Below are 21,199 nucleotides of genomic sequence, written 5' to 3'. Positions count from 1 at the left end.
AACAAAATAGAGCTGTTTGGACATAATCAAACATTACCTGCACAATACGCTGAAGACCCAAGTGATATGCCGGCAGCGTGTTCCTTAATGGGAGCCGCTGGCCTCCATGCGAGGTGATGGCGGAGCTTGGACTGCAGTGACCTATGAGACCAGTGCGGCTGATAATGGAAACTGCTCACCGGAGCTGCAGGCGTGTCACCCAGGATGAATGAAGGGAGCAGGGAACACCCAAGTGAATATCGAGAGGAGACGGCCCCTGCTGACTTCTGGAACATGCTTAACCTTTTTTTGATGAGTAAGATCGCATCAACCAAAGTGGTCATACTTCCTAGATGTCTCTATATCTTCCAAGGGACAGTATTTTATATACCAAGGAGGGTCTTCAAGGTCCTGTACAAATTGATAATTGAATTGCTTTGGGGCACCGGGAGACAAAGAGTTAGCTTGGCAACACTAAAACGTACATGGAGCAGGGGCGGCTTGGGGGTTCTGTGCCTGGAATATTATTTCCTGGCCTCGCAACTGCAGCATGCTGTACATTGGCTGGATGGGAATGATAACTCGGAGCTTAGGCTGCTGGAGGGTCTGTGCTGAGAATATTTCCTACCAGCTGGGACAGGGGGGGTATTTATAATACTCCAAGTTGGCTGCAACAGGAAGAGAGATCTGGCCGTCATTTCCAGAGGCACCTGTGGCCTTGTGAATGCTGGAAACAATGCTATCAATGGCTGGAAGAGGGAGGCTGTTCTTGCACCTGTATAGAGCTTTGCAGGAGGGTGCTCCGTTGACTGTGCTGACTAATGGTAGTCACAAATAACGAAGCCCCTAGATACATGAGCCTGAGAACTTATTCATGAAGGGGTTAAATCCAAATCTACGAATACGCGATTTGTTAGTACAATATTATATAGCTCAACAGGCCTATTTAACACAGGTTGAAGAAACATATACCCTGAGAGGTCGGCAAATTGCCCCGGGTGCAGAGACCAGGAGGCGGATTTTCTCCACTTGATATGGAACTGCTCGAGGCTTGAGGGTTTCTGGTGGGCCATTATTTGAAGTCTGCAGCTGGCTACAGGATGGAAGGTGCCCAAGAGATTGCACAAGGCGTCTTGGGACCCATCCCATTCACAAAAAAGAAAAAGCTGAGCAGGAAGTTTCTTATGCTCGGACTAATACTAGCTAAGTGTAGGATTGCGATGGGATGGCTGTCCCCAAGGTGCCCGAAGGTGAGCAATTGGTTAAAGGACATGGCGGAATGGGTTATTACGAAGGGATGCCATATGAGACTGATGCGAAGAGATGTAAAACTGAAAGATGACATGAGAGCATGGATGCCAATGCTCACAGAATTGTTGACACCCCCAGTATGCACTGCCACCATAGCTCATAAAACCATGAATAGTGAGAATGTTGGTGAATGACCCAAAATGATTGGCCAGTTTTGTGGGGACTACAATAGAGGTAGAAAGGGGGGATAGCCCCTGCCTTGATAAGATAAACGTGACCTAACACCACAAACACCAATGAATAGCATTAGAATTGAACACTCTGAGACCCAGGTTGGGGAGGGGGTGGAAATGGAGGGGAGGGAGAGCCAAAAAGCTGCTGGAAGATAATATTTAGACGTGATATAATAGATGGCTCGAGTTTGTACCTTGTTGTTTGTGATTTACAAAACCAATACAGAATATATTAAAAAAATTCTACTATATAGTACCACATTTAATTTTTTTCCAAATCTACCAAAACGTGTATTCACAACAGGTGATCAGAAGTATCTAAAATCATGTAAAAATGTATATACCAGTCACGTTGTGAAAAAAATATACAAGCTAACAATTCACTATTCTGTGATTTCAGTTGATCGAATCGAAGGCCATACAAAGGGTTTGACCTGGAACCTATATCGATATTTGGTAGTGTACAAATTAAGAAAATAATAAGAGCAGTTGGAGGAATCTGCATGCCCTCAATTTTAAAATTTCAGCATATCAGAACATTGCATCATACATGAAAGCTAGATATATGTGTACTAACAGTTCAATAAAAAACAAGTTAATTTCTGATTTTCCACATATTTTTCAAGAAAGACTAATTGTCTGTTAATTGAATATTTCATCTGTACTTAAAGACTATGGCTCTCTTGAGGATGTCGATAAGCTACCCTCCGACCTCAGATTGGAAGCTTTCCGTCTGATATCCTGAGTCTGAATTTTGACCGGAGTATTATGATTACAGCGGTTGGAATTCAAAAAAGCCGGTCATTGTGGCTGGCTTCGGACGGGCTCAAGGACCCCATCAGCCAGTCGGAACCGCCACAACAACCCAATGCGCACAGAGCTTCCTCCGTCTGGATTATCCAAGTTTCTGGCAGGCTTTCCATGCCGGGCTTTCTACATGAAAGCTTGTCAGAAAGAGACTTTGCATACTGCTAGAAGGGCCCCTGTTCTTCTGTGGTCTCTGGTTGGGGGCCAAGGGGGCACCTTGGGTGTGCCCCTGTAAATCCTTGCACCCTGTGGCAGGCACCACGAGGTGCCTGCCACACTGTGCAGGGATTTACAGCAACGTCCATTTCTCTTTGGGAGCTTGCGCTGCGGCTGGTTTCCGTCCGCCTCACAAGCTCCCATAGGGAAATGGGAGCCTTTGACTGAACAATGTAGCATTGTACGTGCCGTTTCGGACCGCCGATCTGAGAGTAACTTGTCTCAAAACCTTAGGGATGTTGGTCGGAGGAAACACCGTCCGACATACTAATTAGGCCGTGAATCGGTGTTCAATTTCAAATATTTTTTTTAAAACAATGTGATAAGTCACAGTTGCTCTATTGGATTAAAGACTATGAGCTTATTATTGCAAGCTCCAAAAATGATGAAATGATCAATCTTTCATCAAAATATTTTCACCGAATAACTTGTCCAGGACTACTGTTTTTTGTATCAATCGACACCCAGGTCCTATGACTTCTTTGGGTTACCCCAAACTTTATAATGGCTACCACCGACTGGCAGCAAAAGCTCCTATTTAGTGCAAGTTTTAGGAAATCCAGCCTCAAATGGGACAACATTGTATGAAAATGTGTCCATCACAAATTAAATAACTGGCAACCTGTACAAATTCAAAGTCTCTGCTGTGGGTGGAAATGGTGTACTGGGAAAAAGCTGTCTAATATCAGAATTCAAAGGTGAGAGTTTACTATACAAAATAGGTATAATAGTGATAGATGTGCTATTATTGCATTTAATAATGCTTTTCTGAAGTTTACAAAATGCAGGTGTTAGCTGCCTGCATACCAGTAACTGGTGGGGGTAATCCACCTTCAGCAAGCAGAGACATAACCATCTCTCCTTATCAATACTGGAGAATAAGGATTTGCTAAATGTGTGCTTGTTTGAAGTTTTCAAGACTTGAAGTCGAGCCACTGGAACACTTGCAGTTCACATTCTATTCAGCAGAGGTTTCCAGGTCACACCAAACTGGATTTTGTTCAGGAAGGTTTTGTTTAGGCTTTGAATTTAAAATATAAAGGAGCAGGCACGCAGGGTAGCAGGTACTTGCTATTGTATCCTGAAAATGATTGGAAAAATTATCCCCTTGCTGCCCTTCAATGCCAGGAGACTATTGGTTAAAGCCTTGATTCTTTCTCGGCTTGATTATGCCAATATGCTCTATCTAGGCTCTCCATGTTCTACCATCAAAAAACTACAAACTGTACAAAACTGTGGAGCATGACTTTTCATGCAGGCCCATAATCGGGAATCTGCAAAACCGCACATTATCTCTCTGCATTGGCTTCCGGTTGCCGAGAGAATTCAGTTTAAGGCACTGTACATTGCCCATAAGACTCTTTCGGCTAAGGCTCCACCGATCCTTCGATCTATCATCTCTATATACCACCCCAAAAGATCCCTGCGCTCGGGGAAGAAACATCTTGCCGTTGTTCCCAGGATTAATAGATCTCGAAGTGAGGGACGCCTGTTCTCAGTTACTGTAGCAAAATGCTGGAACCAGCTACCAGATTATATACGGCTTGAGGGCGACTATCTCTCCTTTCGCAAACTGTTGAAAACTTTTCTGTTTTTCTAATGCCCCGCTGTAGCTTGGCGATGACTCTGCTTCTAGCGCTGGGAGTCCTTCTGGTAGCCATGCGCTCTATAAATGTAAATTCCTTCATTCATTCATGAACATTCATATAATTCCATTTTCAGAAAGAACATCAGGAATATCTAAAACCAAATCAATTCAGTTTGTATGACAAAATGAATATAACAGTAAACTAGGGAAAACAAATACCAGCTATTAACTCCCTATTCTGAGATTTCGGTTGATCAATTAGAAGGCCATACAAAGGGTTTGACCTGGAACCCATATAGTTCTTTAGTAGTATACAAATTAAGTAAATAATAGGAGCAGTTGGAGGAATCTGCATGCCCTAATTTTTAAAATTCCTGTTTATCAGAATATTACATCATACATGAAAGCTGATTAAATGTGTTCTTACAGTTCAATAAAAAATAAGCTAATCTCTGATTTTCCATATATTTTGCAAGTAAGACTAGTTGTCTGTTAATTGAATATTTAATTGTACTCACAGAGTAGGGCCCTCATTGGGATGTCGGTTGGTAAGCCTCCAACAACAGATAGAAGGCTTTCCGACCGACATCCTTGGTTGAATTTCGACCATCATATTGTGATTGAGGTGTTCTGAAATTCAAACCACCCGGTCACTGCGGTTGTCTTTCTATGGCCTCAATGACCTAGTAAGTCAATCGGAACCACCACCATAATCTTATGCGGACAATGTTTCCGCTTTCAATGTTATGTCTGTTCCAACAGGCTTTACATGTCGGGCTATCCGACATAGAAAGCCTGTCGTAAAGAGATTCTGGGGTCACTAGCGGGGCTCCCCTTCTTCAACGTCCTTTGATTGGCAGCCAAGGGAGCACCTATGGTTCTCCCTGTAATCCCTTTACCATGTGGCAGGTACCATGAGGTACAGGGATTTACAGTGACTCCCATTTCCTTATGGGAGTTTGTGCTTCGGCTGGTTTCGACCGCCTCACAAGCTCCCATCGGGAAATGGGAGCTTGAGACCGCACCATGTGTGGTTTCATTGTAATTGCAGTTTCCGATCACCGACCCGAGAGCCGTCGGTCTTGAATCCACACAGATGTCAGTCGGTGGAAACAATGTGATTAAGTACAGTTGCTCACAGTTGGGGACGAGAATACGTTTTCATAACTGAAGGGATTTTATTCTAAACCTTTTTTTGATCTTTTGGGAATTTATAATTTTAGGAAAAGCCTCAATTTTGAATTCCAAAATCAAAGAGACAGTGGTGTTAGGAAGTATCTCCCTCTACTGTGAGATCTCTCATACTGCATATTGTTGCAGGTGACAGGTAAATTCTTACAAACGTATGTAGTGTATGTGTTATGTAAAATACTTGTGACAAATATGTATCTAATTCTATGAGTGGTACTTCACTTTCCATTTTCTCATTTCAGCACCCAATATTACCAACAATCTAAAGGTGACGGAAATCACCATGTATTCAATTTCTTTGAGCTGGCTACCACCGACTGGCAACAAAAGCTCATATTTAGTGCAAGTTTTAGGAAATCCAGCCTCAAATGTGACAACGTTGGATGAAAATGTGTCCATCACAAATTTAATACCCGGCAACCTGTACACATTCAAAGTCTCTGCTGTGGGTGGAAATGGTGTATTGGGAGAAAGCAGCCTATTATCGGAATTCACAGGTGAGCGTTTACTATATAAAATAGGTATATTTTGAAAGATGTGCTATTATTGCATGTAATAATAATTTTTTACAGTTATCAAAAGGCAGGTGTTAGCTAGTGTAATCCACATTCAGCAAGCAAAGACAATGCCTTCTCTCCTTATCAAAACTGGAGAATCAAAATATGCTATTTGTCTGCTTGTTTGAGGTTTTCAAGACTTGAAGTTGAGCCACTGGAACACTTGCAGTTCACATTTTATACAACAGAGGTTTCCAGGGCACACCAAACTGGACTTTGTTTAGGAAGGTTCTGTTTAGGCTTTGAATTTAAAATATTAGATATCATTTCATAAGAAAATATCTTCTGTGTTCTTAGAAAGTTACTGATTTCTCAGGTACCCTTAAATAGTCATTGTAGTGCACCTGATTAATTCATATTAGCAATATATTTTGAGGAGTAATCAAAAGAAAAATGTTTAAACTTGAGCAATATATAATATATGGTGAGTTTTACACGAGAAATGTGAATAACTGCTAAATTAAACAGTATATTTTATTTTTTATTGTATGTGTATCATTCAATTATCTTCAGAGATATGTTATCTATGCTTCTTTCCTGGAAACAAAAAGGATCCCAATCATACTAGGAGTGCATATTCATTACTTTCCCAAGCTTTGAATCTGTCAAGCTAGTAAAGTGAATTACAACAAATGGCTGAGAAGTAGGAATATTTTGATGGATTTCAAACACATCAATGCATACACTCCTTCGTGCTAGCATATTTACACACTGTCAAATGATCCACATTTGCAAGCCCAAATTACCTAAATGGGCTTCTCACCAAATTTTGAGTTTTTACTTTAAATTAATATTCGTCCAACTGGGTTTAGCTGTGAGAGGCTTATTTTTAATAAGTTAGTTTCCACGCCAGAACTGTTCTAAGAAGTACACCCTTTTAGCTATAGGTTTGGTAAACACAAAGTCATGTATGCAATTTAAGATTTTATAGATGCAGTTATTTTGATCTAAGCACACATAGCATTAGTTTCGTATACATTTCCAATCAATGGAAAAACTGCTTATTGGTTTCATCATTAAATGTAAAGATCAAACAAGAATACTGCTGAAAATGTAAGCATGTATTCTTGTAATTACAATGTATGGCAAGTAAAAGGTGTACAGATGACAGGTATAAAGTTTATAGATGTGCCATTGTTGCAGGTAATCACACTTTTTTCAAGTTTACAACATTCTTGCGTTAGATGCATGCATTCCAGCAACTGCTGGGAATAATCCAACTTCAACAAGTAGAGGCCATGCCATTTCTCCTTACCAAAACTGAGAATACAAATTTGCTATTTGTCTGATCATTGTCTATCCATTTCAAATTCTATACAACAGAGATTTCCAGGCCACACCAAAGTTGATATTTTAGCAAGGTTCCATTTAGGCTTTAAAGCTATTAGAAATCAATTCACAAGAAAATATCTTGTGTGTTATAGAAAGTGAGTAAATTCTCAGGTATTCTTAAATAGTCTTTGTAGTGCACCTGATTAATCTATCTCAGCTGTAGGTTTTCTGGAGTAATCAAAAGAATAATGTTTAAGCATGAGCAATAATTAATAATAGCCCTGGATGGAGTATGTAGAGTGTCACTCGGCGGAATTCTGCGGAATTACCATCAAAACTCTGCCAAAATCCACAGGGTTCCACGAGTGGGTGAAGTAGACAACATGATACTAACTCTCCCTTTCCCTTCATTGTGTTGAACGAACAATCAAAGTGCTGCTCTACTAAACTGCTTTTAATTGATGATTCTGTTAAATCATGTACTCTGAAAGAAAAAGTGTGATGGATTGAACTGCTTGGAAATTTGCAAGTTCATTAAGTTCACTTTGTGTGGCTCCATTTGCAGCTGCTTCACCTCCACAGTTGCAGCCTGTAATCTTCCCGCCATTTGATCTCAATGGCTTTTCACAGCCAGGAAGATCACTTGCCCCCCACAGCTGGCATGGCACAGTGGAGCTGGTGCAATACTGGCAGACTGCAATGGACTGTGCCACCCCAACCCCCAACATGGAAAGTTTTATTATGACTGGGATTCACAGTGAGCTGTCAATCAGCAAAGTCAAGATTGTGGGGAGGGGAGCTGGAACCAAGCCATCTGCACAGTAGCCCAAGCAATGTCTGCCAGATGCTGCCTTATGGTGTATGTTTAAGGTGCTGCTTCAATTGACGTCAGGTCTGGGGCTCCCGCCAGGCCACTTTTACTTTTATCATTAGTTTTCCACTGACTGTACAAGAGTGAAAGCGGACCGGCAGAACTATATCACTATAACTACTGTAATTAATGAGAGCATTTGCTTTCTAAGCAGTGTGTTCCAATGGGGAGAAGCATATGAGAGGGATCTTTAACTGAAATGGATGTCTTCAAAGATGCGTGGCCTCAAACGTGACCCTTGGGTTTAGAAGAAAGCAAATGCCCATGTACTGATTGTGTGTACATTAAGTCCTGCATCAAATCTCGTGTAGGCTACCAGCTGTCACGTGCCATGGGAAATATTTTATTTCTGTTGCCTTCCAATGGAGAAGGTCTTTCTGCATTCAGTATGCACCAAGAAAAATCATGATGAGCTGCAGGCTTCTTTTAAAGGAACGTGTGTTTGAAAAGATCATTAAGACATGAAGACTTGCATTTTGCTACTCTGGCACTATGAAATACTGAACTTCCAGTAAATAATGGAGTCCACTCCACACATGAGCCACTTCAAGCTCAGAACATTCAAGGCAACATATACATTTGGATAATTTCAACATAAACAGCATCATTGTGCGCACTGCAGGGATTTGTGCTTATGTACACAGGCTGGTGCACAAACGCACATGTCATATGCGCAGTCCTTGTTCCCCCTGGACTCACCTTCAGTGTCGGAACATGCCGCCCATATCCAGCAAATCAGGAACCGGTATGTGCTCACAGCAAGGGCTAAATGATCCCTTCAACATTGCCATACCATGTTGCCTGTGTGTGTGTGCAGGTCTCTATTCGCCATCCTGGCTGCTCTCGCATGCCTAAGACTTCGTCTGCACTGTGTAGCCTCTGGTACTACTGCTGCCACTCTGTGGAACCAGCGAAAGCTCATGCGGCCAGAGCATCCCCACCAAATCAAATACAGGTTGTAAGTTCACAGCAACACCTGTTGCCCTCCAGATACATAGCAGGCCATGCTTCAATGCAGCATCCTGCCCAGCCGAGCGGAGCGCAGAATCACAAAACTCCAATGGCGGAGTGTAGTTTGCCAGCCGTCCGATACATGTATATATATATATATATATATATATATATATATATATATATATATATATATATATATATATATATATATATATATATATATATATATATTCCTTCCTTTGGTTCTCTGTGTCCGGGAACTGCAGCGCTCAGCGTTCGGTTCGTAATCCCTGCGGCAGAACCACGCCGCTTCCAATTTGCGCACAAACCTCCTTGACAGGAAGATTAACGGGACAAACTCACGTATTTAAGATGTTTTACTATTTTTATTTGATTTTTTAGCCTTCAGATAGCATTTATGCAGAAAAAGACAGACACTGATCAACGCGTTTCGGGAGCACCTCTCCCTTGCTCACGATCACCTGATCACAGGAAGTCAGTTCTTTTAAAGCCACATTGTAGCATTTCCTGTTTGGTGTGCACATTGTCTCTAAGCATTCTGGAGGTTGTAGTTTTAATTACAAAATTTAGGTCTTTGCCTTTAAACATTGTTCCTTGATATTTTGGGAAACTTTGCTTGTTTTCAACAGGGTTGCATTTCTTTGTTATTGTCCAACAGTTCTCAATTTCACTTTTTCCCAGTTTCACATTTATTTTTTCTACGTCAATTTTTCAATTTTAAGTGTTATTGTTATTTGTTTCTTGTTTTTTGGTTTCAGCTTATCTTTTCCCTTTGGTGGGAGGTGTTATTTTTGTTCTTACTATGATTCATCCTTCTTATCCTTATAATTCATTCGTAAGCTGAGATTATTACTCACTTCAGTTTTTTATCTCCTTCTGTTTTCTTACTTTATTGTTCGTTTTCCTTTTTCCTTGAGATTTTATGATGTTCGTTCTTCCACTTTCTTTCTTTGTTGGACCAATTTTCCTTTCTTTGTTTTTAACCATTTTCTTTTGTTTTTAAATTTGTAGAGATCTTTTGTTTTGAAGTTTACATTTCTTTTGAAGTTTCTTGACGGAGTGAACTACTTCATGGATCATTTCTTCTTCAAAGGTGTATGTAAAGTTCTTCTGATTGGTTGAGTCTATACGGGTGCATTGTCCTTAGTTTGATGATGTATCTCGATTCTTTCCGGCGAAGTTCTCTTTCTCTGTCCCCACCTCTTTTCATTTGTGGGACTGTATCTATTCCATAGAATTTGAGTTGTTTCCAGTCCCCTTGATGATGTTGTTCGGTAATTAATAGTTCGAATGGAAACTAACGGTGTAAACATCCCAATTGAAAGGGGGCATCACGTTACATTGCACGTATTTAAATAAACGTTCAAACAAAAAAGCCTGAAATAATTCGAAATATGCAGAGGAGGGAAGAAAAACGGAGTGAGCTATTGACAACGATGTTTGTGAAAGACAAAACAAGTGAAACTCCAACAGCAGGGTCATCGAGTAAGGTTGAGAAAAAAGATGCAAAGTCAGTATTGCGCAACTGGGAAAGGTTAAGTCGCAAGGAGATTAATAAATCTTGGGAGTTAATAACATTGCAAAAAAACATGGAAGTGCAAAGAGTCCCGCGAGGGTTAAGAATTACCCTAATGCCAAGCCATCAGGATTCCTCGAACGAACTGTTGCAGGAATGGGGAGAATTCATTTTGAAATCATCACTGGGGCTCATTGAAATATTGGTGAAACATATAGAGATTAGCCTCAACAAAATAAAGGATGAATTGAATGAAATAAAACAAGATATAGCAGCAATGAAATTGTCAAGTGAAATGGTAAAATTCAAGGATGAACTGGAGGTGCAGATAGAAAAACACGAGGAAACTGTAAGAGAGAGAAAACATTCCAAATTCATTGTTAAGTAAGCATTTTTAGTTTTTTAGGATGCCACTTAGGTTCTCATGCTACGTGGATATTTTGGTGTAAAACACCACACACAGGCCTACTGCAGAGAAGGATGCCCAGTTGTGCTGCATTCACTATCACAGGTGCTGCAGCTCTCAGCCAGTCAATGCTGTAGTGAAGGCAGGGCCACTAATACTGCATTGCCAGAGCTGTTGATTTTGTTTTACTTTTTTTAACTTTCATCCACACTGCACAGATGTTGCGCATTTGTACAGCATGGCTAACAAACATTGACAAAGCCAATAGATCTCACTTAGGCGCAAACTATTGACTTTGCCAAAGCTTGTTCAAGATCTATGCTGAGAGATTTAAGGGAGATTCTTGAGAGTTATCGTGTAGAAGGTGTGAGAAAGGGAGATTGAATTCTCCATTTTTACTGGCAGTGCTGACCAGAATATTCTATTCACAAAAAGCCTTTGTCAATTAAAAGGGAAAGGAGGTACAAGCACTGATCATAAGTACCTCATTTCCTAAGTACGTATTAGAGTAAATGTTTTAAGGCGTCTATTTACAACTTTTATCAAATTTCTAGTAGTGGGATGTTGTGCTTATAGGGCAAAGGGGTGGAAAGGTTTTTATAATATTTAATCACATTTCTAGCAGTGGGATGTTGTGCTTGTAGGGGAAAAAGGGTGGAAAGGTTTTTATAATATTTAATCACATTTCTAGTAGTGGGATGTTGTGCTTATAGGGCAAAAGGGTGGAAAGGTTTTTATAATATTTAATCAAATTTCTAGTAGTGGGATGTTGTGCTTATTGGGCAAAAAAGGTGGAAAGGTTTTTATAATATGTTAGTTTAAATATTTTAATGGGGGAGAATGGAAAACTTAGATGCAAAAAACAAGGGCAAGTAGCCAATTGCCTCGACTAGTCCCAAACAGACAAAGTACCTTATCCGATCATAGTACCGGGAATGGGGAGGCATGAGAAGCAGACTCATCCAAGTGAAGACTGGCCTGTCTTTGCCCAGCGCTCGACACACATGCATCCCATGCAACAGAATGATGAAAGCACTCTGGGGTTGTGCAGGGATGGACAAGAACCTCCTCCTCTACCTCTACATCCACCCCTTTCTGTGAAATGAATGGGCTCGCAGTCCCCCTATGCTCCCCTTCAGCGTCCCATGCAGCAATAGTGATGAAAGTGCTTCATAGCTCTTTTGAGCAGAATAAATACCTTTTCCTTCACCACATCCCTCCTTGTGAAATTAAGGGTCTTGCAGTCCCCACTGCTATCTTTCAGCATTTTGCCCAGCAAAATGAAGAATTTGTTTTATTGTGCTGCTGCAGGGCACAACGAGGGCCTCCCCCTCCACTTTCTTTTTTTAAATATTTTAATTTTTTATTGGAAATCAGGTAATACATATTTACATTATCCAATTATTCTTAGATTTGTTTAAAATCTGTAACAATGTTCTCATTATTAAATTCATCTACTTTAACACTGCTATTTACATCTTTACATACTTACACCTATTTACACAACATTTTGTTCTGCTATCTTTTTCTTCCAGGTCATTAATGGATCCCATATTTTCATTCCTTTCCGCTTAGCTGTAAAGCCTTTACATTTATACAGAGACAATTTAGATGCATCAAAGAACATTATAGCAATTGTAGAATTCAACAGTAAATTTAACAATATTTTCATAGATCAAAACATCATAGTGCCAAGCAATTGCTGTGTTAGACAAAAGAAATGAACATTTTACATATTTTTTGTTTTAAAAGAAAAAAGAGAAGATAGAAAAGAAAGTGAAGAAGACATAAAGAATAAAATTGCCTTACAGAACAAGATTAGCATCAACAATTACATTCCATACGGAGATTTTTGCACTTCAGTGGGAATACTCTGAATACCAACCTGTCTCTTTTATTACCCACCTGTGTAGAAGATATGTTAACTGTATCTTTATTTCTAAATATTGGCTCCTCCTCCCTTTCAGTTTTAGTATTACAATGTGCTGTATTATCTTTAAAGGAACTCAAACGCTTCTTCCCCCAACTTTAAAAAACCATACTCATAGCACATACTCGACTTGTTGTAGCCTTTGCCTCTTGTGCTGCTTCTCTTTGGAGCCTTCTTGCCTGAGACTCCACTAACAACCAATGCTGAATTGCTTTCGGTGCTTGATTCTAGTCTTAAACTATAATGTCAACTATAACTTTATGGGTTTTATAAAATTCTGTCTTACCATGCTCTTGGTTTTGTACACGCTCGTGGTGTTAGCTGCCTAAAGTTTTTTAAATTTCCATACGTTTTGAATATTTCTTCTGCGCCCCTCCCCCCACTCATTTCTACATGCCGCCTCACAATTCCACCTGCAGTAGTCTCCACTGGCTGCCATGACTGAAAACTTTATGAAATGACATACTGCTTCTATAAATATGTCTCTGCGAACCACTTCTCAGGGTGAACTAAAAATGGCGTCCCCTTTGGAGTTTGGACTACATCTGTATTGTCAAATGGGCTTTTCCAAGTGAGTACATGCAGAATCCAGTGCCTCTCTTTCCACATGTGTTAATGACGTCCAGCTGCTTCAATCAGTGTATGCCTACACCACCCACCAGAACGATTTCTTATGTTAGAGGGAATACCATGGAAAAATGATTATAATCTATTATGTATTTAGGTTCTGCTTTGGACAAATTAGGGACATCTAATAGAGGGACAGACAGGACCCTGGGAACAGACTATATGCAGTGCTTGGTATTTGAAGGAAACTAATGCAGAGGCCTGGGATGGTTGTCAGGAGCCCCCCACTGGTGATGCAGACACTAGGGCTGCCTAGTTTTAATCCATGTCCTGCCTCTTTCTTCAACCACTCTACACTTCCTGGCCCATTTCTCATTCTTGCAGGTTCTTCCTAATCCCTACTTTGTCTTGTTATCACTGTGTTCCTATCTTTCTCTTCCTCATTTTTTTTCTCTTTTCTGCATCTTCTCTTGTGCTTTGGGTCAAAGTTCAATAGTGAAATCTAAATCCATGACCTTCCTAAAATCAAGTGCAATTGCAGTCACTGGCACAAATAATACCCTGTGGTGGCTGGCAAAGAACTGTTATAACCTCAGCAATACCACTGAAACGACGATAGGAAATACCCTTGTGACAATAAATGTGGACATAGTGTATTTAACCACTCGTTTGGGCACTCGGAGCCTGTCTGTGCTGCACCATTTCACAGGGCTTTGCCTGGCAAAGGGCAACAGGAGAGATCATTCTACAGATTAAAAAAATCCAATCCCCACAGCCATGAAGGCATAAAGTAACTCTATTCAATGTAGAATGCCAACATCTAATTCCTTGTTTGCAAAGGTATCACTTAGGCTCATACACACTCTGACATCATTCTACTGAGAAAAGGTTTGGGTTGTTGTCTGGATAATCACAGAAGGAATATTGAGTGCCCACAATATTATGACCAACATTTTGAAAACCAAATAATCAAGAAGGTAAGTGCACAGAGGAAGGTATGGATTTCTATTCTCAACTCAAGATACATATATCATCAAGGTATGCAGATGTGGAATTAGGTCAAGAAAATCTATGCATACCTGTTGATATTTTGTTCCTCAATATTCTGGTTATGATGTTGTGACCACTCAATATTAGTTCTGATATATTCCAGACCAGCACCAAAGGGATGTTGCCTTGATGACAGGTGGTCATACGATAGGGTAAAAAACATCTCCCTTGGACACTTTAACACTACAGCTGGTGAGCATCCTCCTTCAGTAGGCACTCACTGGAGAGTGGTTTTAAACAGTGCTAGTTGTTTGCAATGCTCTTGACTAAGTGTGCATATCCCCAGGTGCTTACGTGCGTGCTGCTTACAGATGACATTACGAGTGTTGTGATAATGCTCTGATGCAAGAACAATTGACATCGGAAAATCGTACTCCAGGTGACTATAGGTCAGTTTTGTTGAACATATAAGTTTGACATGGCCCTATTTTGCAAAATGATATTCAAAGACAGCAAGGGGGCTTAATGGTGATATTTGCTTTTTCCAGGTAGCCTTAGGCTACCTGTTATGAACATATCAGATGCACATGTAAATGCATTTACCTTTGAGCCCTTGTAATAGTGATTTTATCTTAAGGGAATGCATTAATGCTGTGCTCTCTGTCTTTGCAGTTGAAGGATTCCTCTACCTATCTGTGAAAGCTACTTCAACACTCAGTGCATCTGAAGGACAATTGTATCTACTGGAAAAGGTAGTATGCAAACATAATTTCTTCTTGAGTGGAATGGGAAGGGGTTGGCAAGAAGTGAAAGTTGTGCTGCAGGGACAGACAGCAGACAAAATAAATGAGCGAGTAAAGTGGACAAAATGCATTCTGTTATGCATGGTTCTCACTGAACACTACCATTTTGAATACCAGATTTCCTTTCAAGACTGGGGGCTATCATTATGCAATAAGGTTTTAATTGCACTCCTGCAGCACCTTTAATAAACTTTTACAAACAATAAACTTCAATCTAGAACCAGAACACCTTAGTCAATATACAATCCCCGCAAAGAACACTCTTCCTCTTTTAAATGCTGTTCCTGGAAAACGAAATACCTAATATCTGTTGTGGTATATGAAGTGTATGTGTGTTTTTAAAAAAAAATCTAATTTATAGACTTTCTATGGGCTACGCTTCTAATTTACCAAAGCAAGATCAAGCTTTAAGAGATATAAAATGAACATTTCTGTTTTAGGATGTGTAATTTCAATCTTTGTATAGTATAAAATGTATCCCAGGTATATTAGGTGTTAAAAGCCTGTAGTTTATGCATTTTGCTGTATTAGATGTTAAAATGCTATTTTAAAGCATATTGTATGGTTTTGAGAGATTATCAGCAATTGAGAAGGATCTGAGCTATGGCACTAGGCTGCTGAATGACATGAGGAGAGGGCAAGTGTATCATTTAATGTAGGCACAAGCTTCATCTCTACCTTCTCCAGCACACAACTTTGCCGCTGTAGGTAATCTCTGAAGCAGACTGCGCGCCGGTGGCGTAGAGAAATTAAAGGACACTAGGAATCTAAAGTCTCACCAGCAATCTCACAATTTATGGAGACCATTTTGTGTTGGCTAAATAAATTAAAGAAATGCTGCTAAACACATAAGTGCACTGGTAAAGAATGTTGAAACTAATTGGATAGAAACAATGGTTTGCTCTGAAGAAAAGGTGAAGGCTACAGGGGGGAGTTGGGATTTTTCTTTAAAAAAAGGTTATATTTGATTTGTTAGAAGAGTGATAGTGTAGTGAGATTTTAGTGAAGAAGTCGGCTTGTAGTATTTATTAGTTTGTCATAGTATATAGGTTGCTTGTATATTTAGAGGTAAGATATTGATTCAGACCAAGGAAGCAGTTTAGAGATTACTGGATCCAAGATTAGCGAGGAGGTGATTAGGAAGATGAATCAGCATGAGATGAAGAATCAGGTTAAGGAGACATTAGATAATATGTTTAAAAATAAGAAAATAAAGGACATGGAGTCAGGAGAGGAATTTTACTCCTTTCCTGAGGAGGAGGAATTGAGAGGTGAGAAAGGAGGTAAGAAATTGAAAAGGAGCAAACATTTGGAAGGCATGTCTATGTAAATAAAAAGCAAAGGATGAAATGAACTCCATTAAATGGAAAGCTGTCCATAGTGACAGACAAAGGAAAGGTGTACCTAGTGGCACAGAAGTGGATGAGGTCTTTGAGAGTGAGTTGGAAGAGGATTTCTTGTCAGAGCATGATGAGTACGTGTTTGACACTCAGCAGGGTGATGAGTTCAGTGCTGAATTTAAGATTTCAGAGAGTGCATGTTCCGAAGAAGTGCTCAGAAATCCTTTATGTGAGGAGATATTTTCTCTGTACAATATAAGGCACCCGTGGAGTGGTGACTGGTGGCTCATGGAACATATGAGCAGACTCATGAAGGAATGGGTACGGAAATCACTGGATAAAGAGGTGATAAGGGTGCTGCGAGTGGCATGCTCAAGGCTGGTCATTGATGAGAAGGTGTGTTGCACACCTAATGTGGGCCCAGAGATGATTAGATTTTTATTTCGTTTTGGCAGAGACCCAAGGAAAGGTCTAGAATGCTCGCCTAAAGCAGTGCCACGATAGGTCATTTAACTGGGATAATGGATATGTCAGAGGAGGCATATATTAATGAGTCACCAGTGGATTTGGACTTACTCTGAGGATGGAGTCAGAGGGCAATAATTATGTTCAGTAATGCAAATGCAGTATTTAAGTCAGAAAGGAGGAAGAGCATTTTAATGAAACTCATCCCAAGTTTGGGGATATGGCAGGGAAGGAGCCATTTGGTGAAGGCTTAGGTAAAAGCCTAGGGAAATATGTTACCACATTTACTGCCTTGGATGAGGCACAAGTGACTATAAAGAACGTTTTCAGAGGATGTGTTTTTGGAATGGCCAGTAGAAGGGCACTTTCAGCTGACCTTGGGATTACAATAAGCAATACAGAGAAAGAGGTGCCTCTTCGAATTTCTACCTAATCAGAGGGATATCTGGAAGGTCAGGAAGTGCAAGGTTTGTGCATGGTCGAGGTCAGAGTTACACAAGATTACAAGGTGAGTATGGGGTTTTATTTTTGGTTTTTCCCAAGGAAGAGCAAGCGGTCCGTTAAGACTATATGTGAAGGAATGGTATAGAGATAATGCAAGACCCTTGGGTAATAAAGACTATGCAGGGTTACGCAACGGAGTTTTTAGAACATCCACATCAGGCAAGGGAGGAAAGAGAGCTATCTGTAATAGAGGAACAAAAGTCTGTAGTGGATTCAGAAATGGACTCCATGATTCATAAAGGTGCAATAAAGCACATAGAGGAAGACGTAAAGTGTTTTTTTTTGTTTTTTTTTTAATTTTTGAAAACCTTTATTTGGTACCAGATCACACAGCTATTCAGCCCGACATCCCGGAGGCAAGGCAGCAGGAATAATAGGAGAAAAATAGTGTCAAACAGTTGAGACATATTCATGAAAGGTTAATTTTATAATATAGAAACAACAACGAGCGCCCGCGGGCGCGAAAGTGGCAGTTTAGAAAACGTGACGCTGGGTGTCAGGGGCGGGTAGGGAATAAGGCAGAAAAACACTTATGCAAAGCAGATTACAGAGTGGGAAGGAGGGAGGAGGGGGAAGGTATCAGGAGAGTAAGTTACATTAGAGCTCAGTTGGCGTCACAGGTTAGGGAGGCGATATCATGTTGACCAGTTGGCTCAGGCGGTAGACACACATCCCCCCTATATTCGTTCCATGCTCCCCAAATTTTCGTCCAAGTCCCAGGCTTCCCCCTGGCCACATAGACTGTCTTTTCCCTAAACATGCACCAGTCCATGTTGGCCTTCCACTGTACCAATAGGGGGGCCTCGGCCGCACCCCATCTCTGGGCTATGTCCCTCTTAGCCACCATGTTCCCAAGGGTGACCCACCTAGTCTGTGCTACGTTAAGGTCGGACGGCTCCCATACATTCAGGAGGCATCGACGGGCCTCCGCCTGGGAAGCCACGCCAGTAACCTCCTCCATAACACGGTGGACCCTTCTCCAGTAGGAGGCAATCACCGGGCATTCCCAGAGGATATGTAGGAAAGTGGCAGGAGCTCCACAGCCCCTGCGGCAGAGACCGTCAGGTGAGAAACCCATACGCATCAATATGGGCCCTGTCACATACACTCGGTGCAAGATCTTAAACTGTACGAGGCGAAGACGGGAAGAAATGGCAACCTCCTTAGGAGAGGAAACCGCCCCCTGCCAATCCTCGTCGTCCAATTCAAGGCCATCCGCCACCCACTGGTCTCTCAGTCTAAGGAGGAGGTCCGTACGTGTATTGATCAACTTCTTGTAAGAGAGTGAAATTGCACTGTCTGGCATATGCCCATCCAGGATCCTATCTTCCAGCGGGGAACTTTCGGGAATGACGCCATCCGGCGGGGAGGCCGAAAGCAGCGCATGTCGCAGCTGCGCATGGCGGAAGTACTCCGTCGCGCCCAGCTGGTACTCAGTTTGTAACTGGGGGAAGGTCTTAATCAAACCCTTGGAGAGCATGTCATCTACCCTGCTGATGCCGATGAGGTCCCACCTATCAAAACCCTTGGTGTGCCAGAGTCTACCCAGGATGTCGGAATCAAAGAGGGGAGTGAACCTCGTGAGTCTGCCCTGCCATCCTTGTGCCTTAGTAACCGCTTTCCAGGTGCGGACTGCCGTATGGGTGGGGCCCGTTAACTTACGGTCAAAAGACTTGGAGTATAGGGCCCGGTAGTAATTACCGTCGCCCATCAGCCACCTATCCATGGCATATCCGGGGCTCGTCACAGGGCCATAAAACCCATGGTTTAGGGCAGCTAGCTGCGAAGACCAATAATAGCGGCGCACATCAGGGAGGGCGATGCCCCCGTCGTACCAAGGGAGCGTGAGTTTGTGGAGGGCGACGCGAGGGTGACCCTCCCAGAGGAGGCCACGAAGAAGGCCTTCAAGTTCACGAAAGTAGCGAGCTGGGACAGGGTCTTGTGCGTTTTGAAGTGCGTACAGGAATCTGGGCAGGGCCATCATCTTGAACAGAGCGGCCCGGCCAAGAAGGGAGATTGGCAAGTGGCGCCAGCTGTCGACGTCACGTCGCAGCCTCTGAAGAGGAGGGAGCAAGTTGTTGTCATACCTGAGCTTGGCGCTACCAGAGATGTAAATGCCCAGGTATTTGAAGCCGCGTGAAGCAATCTGAATACCGCAGCCTCTAGGGAGGCGCGGAGTATCCCCCTTGAGGACATATAGAGAGGACTTGGCCCAGTTAATAACCAGGCCAGAGTACCGACCAAAAAGTTTGATGACATCACAGGCCACGATAAGAGATCTGCCAGGTGAGGACAGGTATAGCAGTATGTCGTCAGCGTACAATGAAACCCTGTCCTCAAAACCAGGGGCCCACGTAATGCCTCTCAAGTCAGGATGTGAACGCAACAGTGCTGCCAGGGGTTCAAGGGCCAAGGCAAACAATAGAGGGGACAGGGGGCAACCCTGTCTGGTGCCGCGACGTAGGGGGAATGGCGCCGAAAGGCGGCCATTGACTGCGACATTGGCCATCGGGTCCGCATACAGGAGTTTCACCCAGCTCACAAAGACAGGGCCAAACCCGAGTTTGGCCAGGACTGCCCACAGGTAAGGCCATTCGAGCGAGTCGAAGGCCATAGTGGCATCCAGGGACGCCAACACAGCCGGCTCTTCAAGAGTGTGGGCTCGGGCCATGACTCCATGGAGGCGGCGCAAGTTAAGGGCAGTGTTACGATGGGGAATGAATCCAGATTGATCGGGGTGCACAAGATCGCTAATGACTCCAATCAAACGATTGGCCAGCAGCTTAGCAAGGACCTTGGGCTCCACATTAAGAAGGGAAATAGGACGGTAAGAACGACAAGCGTCTCTTGGTTTACCCTCCTTGTGTATGACCACGATGGTGGCCAGTCGTTGGTCGAGGGGGAGAGAACCTCTCTCAAAGGACTCCAAGAATATCTTACGGAGATACGGGGAGACTGCGTCCGAGCGGATTTTATACAGTTCCACCGGTATACCGTTGGGCCCGGGGGCCTTTCCGGTATTAAGTGAGCGGATCGCAAGGTCGACCTCGTCTGCCGTGATGTCCCTATCCAGGTCCTCCCTTTCCTCCTCGGAAAGGCTGGGCAAGTCGATCTCAGAGAGGAAGGCCGACGAGTCCTCCTCCGAAAAATCAGTGGCAGACTCATAGACCCCCCGAAAGTAGTCTGCGAAAGAGTTGACAATGGCGCTAGGATCCGTAAGGATCTCACCGTCGCCACCAATAAGTTCGGGCACCACACGACTGGCCATCTCTCTTCTGTCAAGCCAAGCCAACAACTTCCCGGCCTTATCGCCCACATCATAGATGCGACCCTGCTGTTCCTTGGCCAGGACAAGAGCGGCGTTAGTGGCCAGGGCGTGATACTCCGCTTGTTTCAGCGAGAGAGTGTGGATGACCGAGGGGTCCGGGTCGGATCCCAATTGGGCCTCGAGGCGTAACACTTCCTGCTCAATAGTCAGCATGTCTGAATCTCTGGAGCGACGGGTATCAGCGATAATTGTCTGGGCCTTGCCACGGAGCACTGTCTTAAAGGCTTCCCACAATGTAACGGCCGACCCCACCGAGCCCACGTTCTCGGAGAAGTAAAGCTCGATAGATTTGGCCAGGAGGGAGCGGGTCCTGAAATCGCGGAAATACCATGGGTTGACCGCTGCCGGGCGTTCCGACAGAGTCACTCCAAAGTCAAATGAGACCCATAGCGGGGAGTGGTCGGAAATGC

At 42.6% G+C, this 21,199-nt stretch overlaps 1 protein-coding gene across 1 annotated transcript in view; it reads left to right on the top strand.

Moving 5' to 3' along the window:
- The window catches only part of LOC147684191 (tenascin-X-like), a 192,835-nt gene that overhangs the window by 146,429 nt on the left and 25,207 nt on the right, over positions 1-21,199 (top strand). The window contains exons 25-26 of the mRNA XM_086942604.1: positions 5,508-5,762; positions 15,022-15,101. Of these exons, the coding sequence (XP_086798730.1) occupies positions 5,508-5,762; positions 15,022-15,101 (335 nt within the window). The remainder of the gene's footprint in view (positions 1-5,507; positions 5,763-15,021; positions 15,102-21,199) is intronic.

Source organism: Lissotriton vulgaris, chromosome 11 (assembly GCF_964263255.1).
Source record: "Lissotriton vulgaris chromosome 11, aLisVul1.2, whole genome shotgun sequence".
In the NCBI taxonomy this organism is placed as follows: domain Eukaryota; kingdom Metazoa; phylum Chordata; class Amphibia; order Caudata; family Salamandridae; genus Lissotriton; species Lissotriton vulgaris.
This window is presented reverse-complemented; position numbering and strand designations above follow the sequence as displayed.